The 3,330-nt window shown below is 35.5% G+C and overlaps 1 protein-coding gene across 1 annotated transcript; it reads right to left on the bottom strand.

Moving 5' to 3' along the window:
- Positions 1-1,262: 1,262 nt before the first annotated feature.
- On the bottom strand, positions 1,263-2,192 carry LOC128533591 (olfactory receptor 52B2-like; the record flags this gene model as incomplete). Its single annotated transcript, XM_053507878.1, has 1 exon — positions 1,263-2,192. A coding segment is annotated over exon 1 (930 nt), but the record flags the coding sequence as incomplete, so codon positions are not given.
- Positions 2,193-3,330: the final 1,138 nt, after the last annotated feature.

The raw sequence follows: 3,330 nt of genomic DNA, 5'->3' as shown, positions 1-3,330 counted from the left end.
GGAAAAGAAGGGTCTAATCCTGGCAGAGCGATTCAATCAGCATCAAGTTGCATCCTTAAAATTTCAAACATGGAAGAAGGAAGAACTGCTTTCAAACATACACAGGAAGAACTGCTGCCAGGGGACACTGGGGACAACTGCTGCTAGGCTTCACCCCTTCAGACTCTCCATCCACAGTGATATCACATCATTTGAGAATAAGCCTTGATAACAGTGAGAACTATGTTTATACAAAAACAAAAACAAACAAACAAACAACAGACTTAAATGGACAAAGAACAAGGACAAGTAGCAGTCACTGGGGACAGCTGCTGACAGGGATGACCAAAAACTCATTCAAATCTCACTAAAAAAATTGTAGAATAATATCAAGTGGCCTTCAAACATAGCTAGGGTGAAGCTGGGGTGGGTCTGGGGTAACGATGTGGTTAAGGCATTGGACTATGGTTCGGGAAGGTACGAACCCCATGACCACTAAGTTGCTACTGTTGGGCCCATGAGCAAGGCCCTTAACTCTCAACTGCTCGTTATATTATTATCGTAAAAGATAATAATGTAATTTGCTCTGGATAAGGGCATCTGCCAAATGCCTAAATATAAATACACAGAAAGAATAGTAAAAAACTGGTTCCTGAAAGCCAGAAAAGCATTTTATGAATGAGAAAGTTTTGCAAAATGACACAGGACATTGGTCTTTAAACTGGAAAAAAGTCCAGTTTTCATCTTTGCCCAACACATGCTCTCTATGGTTAAAAAGACATAGAGAGGCCTACAAGCAACAGTGACCCACAGAAGCTGTGTAAGTGTGTGTGTGTGCCCTGCAATGGATTGGCACCCTGTCCAGGCTGTACCCTGTCTCGTGCCCTAAGCCTCCTAGGATAGGCTTCAGGCCCCCACGACCCTGAATACAGGATAAAGTGGTATGGAAGATGAGTGAGTAGGTGAGTAATTTTAGCAAAACACCTGAGAACAACTGATTGTTTTGCAGTGGTTTCTTTGTTAAATGTTTATTAACTAAATGTTTTAAATATTTGTAGTTTTTACATACTTTACGAACATTATGATATTTAAAATACATATTCAAAATTCAATCCAAAATGAATCATAAATGTAAATAAATTACAGAAGCAATGCTAATATGGAAAACAAGTAAAAGGTGATGCCATAAAATCATTATTCTTCTATGGTAACTGCATGGTTATTTTATTATTATTGTTAATATTAATCATTAATAAATCATTATTAAAATATAAATTATTTTTGAAATATTTTTTAAGGGAGTAGCCAGGAATGTTCTGTCTAATTTCCTTTATCTTTAAACCATATACTAAAGGATTTAAAAAGGGAGGAAATATCATTACAGATACACCAAGGGCCCTTCTTAAGTACTGGGATACATTCTGAAATCGGTGTGAAATTAGGGCAAAAAGTGCATTGAACTCTACACATAAGAAAACAACTAGGTGTGTACTACATGTCTGAATTGCCTTGCTTTTTGAATCAGAGTGTGCTTTAGAGAGGCAGGTGATTAGAATTTGGATGTATGTGAATAACACTATAACCACTGATATTCCTTGAAGAAAAAATGTTATAAATAGTCCATAGTAGTTATTCAAACTTACATCACCACAAATTAACTTCATCAAACTTGGATTATTACAGAAACTGTCTACAATTCTTGTGTTACAAATCTCTTCACGGTAGCTAAGTGCAAGTAGCAAACCAATCATTGTAAAATCTAGGGTCCATATTGTAAGAATTACCTTTAACAAGTTATTTGGAGACATTATGGTGTTATATTTCAGTGGGCAGCAAATTGCAATATACCTGTCATAAGCCATAGCGGTTAAAATGAGAATTGATCCAGACCCATACAAGTGTGCCAGAAAGGATTGCACATAGCATGCAGAATAAGTGATTGATCTATTCTGTGACAGTATACTTGACATAATCTGAGGGAAAAAAGCAGAGGCTCCTACAATATCATTGACTGGCATGTTAAACAACAGTATATACATTGGTTTATGGAGTTTTTGATTCAAAGCGATTGTTAGCATAAACGTAACATTGAAAAGCAAAATAGCACAATAAGTAAGAATCCCACAGATAAATACTGGTAGAATGCTAGATGGTGATATGTCCAGTGGTTCTAAAGTAAGTAGATTTGTGTATATAGAAAAATTAGCCTCCATTATCCTTTTTTAATCACATAGAATAATAAAATGACCTATAGAGACAGAAAAAAAGGTAATGCAGATAAACAGATAAATAAGCATCCTTTTTAAACAAAGAAAAAATACAATTAGTATGGTTACATGAGATGTATTATCACAATGCTTAGCCAAATTTTGTAGAATGTATTAATCAAGTTTACTGACCTTTCAAATGCTTATCTTTTTAAAACAGGAAACGTTAGCATGCAGTTTTATATCTTTTAAATTCACAGTCAGTATTTTTTTTCAAAGCCCAAGTGATCAGTTTCATGGATACTTACCTTGGGAACAAACCCTAGGCTTTACCCTTTTAGACCCACCATCCACTGTGATATCACATAATCTGGGGATCAGTCTAGATTAAAATAAAAGCAATGAGCATTTAACAAAGTGTTCTAAGTAACATCTTAAGTTAAAATTAACACATTGAACATAAAATATAAATTGAGAAGCATATCAGAGAAGGAAAAAAAAATTAGAAAGTCTATTAAATCATTATGTTATGATATCTAAACATTAAACCAGATCTTTATAAAGGGAAAACAAAGAATTATCCCGAATTTAAACAGACACTGATCAGCCATAACATTAATATATTAACATTGACCAATTACTACTGTATATGCCCATAAACCAACAGGATCCATGCACACCAGAGGCTCATTTTGCCTATGAGGACCAAAGACCAGCCGGTCTGGTATGATCCCACGGAAAAGACAGTACAGCACAAATTGTTAAAAAACAAACAAACATACAAACAAACAAAAACAATGCTGGCCATATTAGAAATGCACCAGGAACATCAAGTGAACATCAGCATCACAGTCTGCCATGCATAGGGTCTAGCAGGCAAACAGCCCATAAGCCTTATAAGGCATACCTGACATTCATCACAACTTTAGCTTTTACAATACATGCAATTAGTTTCTGCTTGACTAATAAAATTCACAAAACAGCTTAATTTTATTCTATTATGTACTTTATACACCAATAAGCCATACCGTTATGACCACTTACAGGGAAAGTGAGCACAGATCACCTACACACCAGCAAGCTGGTGACCGAATCATGGGCGCCAAAGACTTCCCCATGCCCGCATTATGCATGCTCTTTTAAA

Source organism: Clarias gariepinus, chromosome 11 (assembly GCF_024256425.1).
Source record: "Clarias gariepinus isolate MV-2021 ecotype Netherlands chromosome 11, CGAR_prim_01v2, whole genome shotgun sequence".
Taxonomy (NCBI): Eukaryota; Metazoa; Chordata; class Actinopteri; order Siluriformes; family Clariidae; genus Clarias; species Clarias gariepinus.
This window is presented reverse-complemented; position numbering and strand designations above follow the sequence as displayed.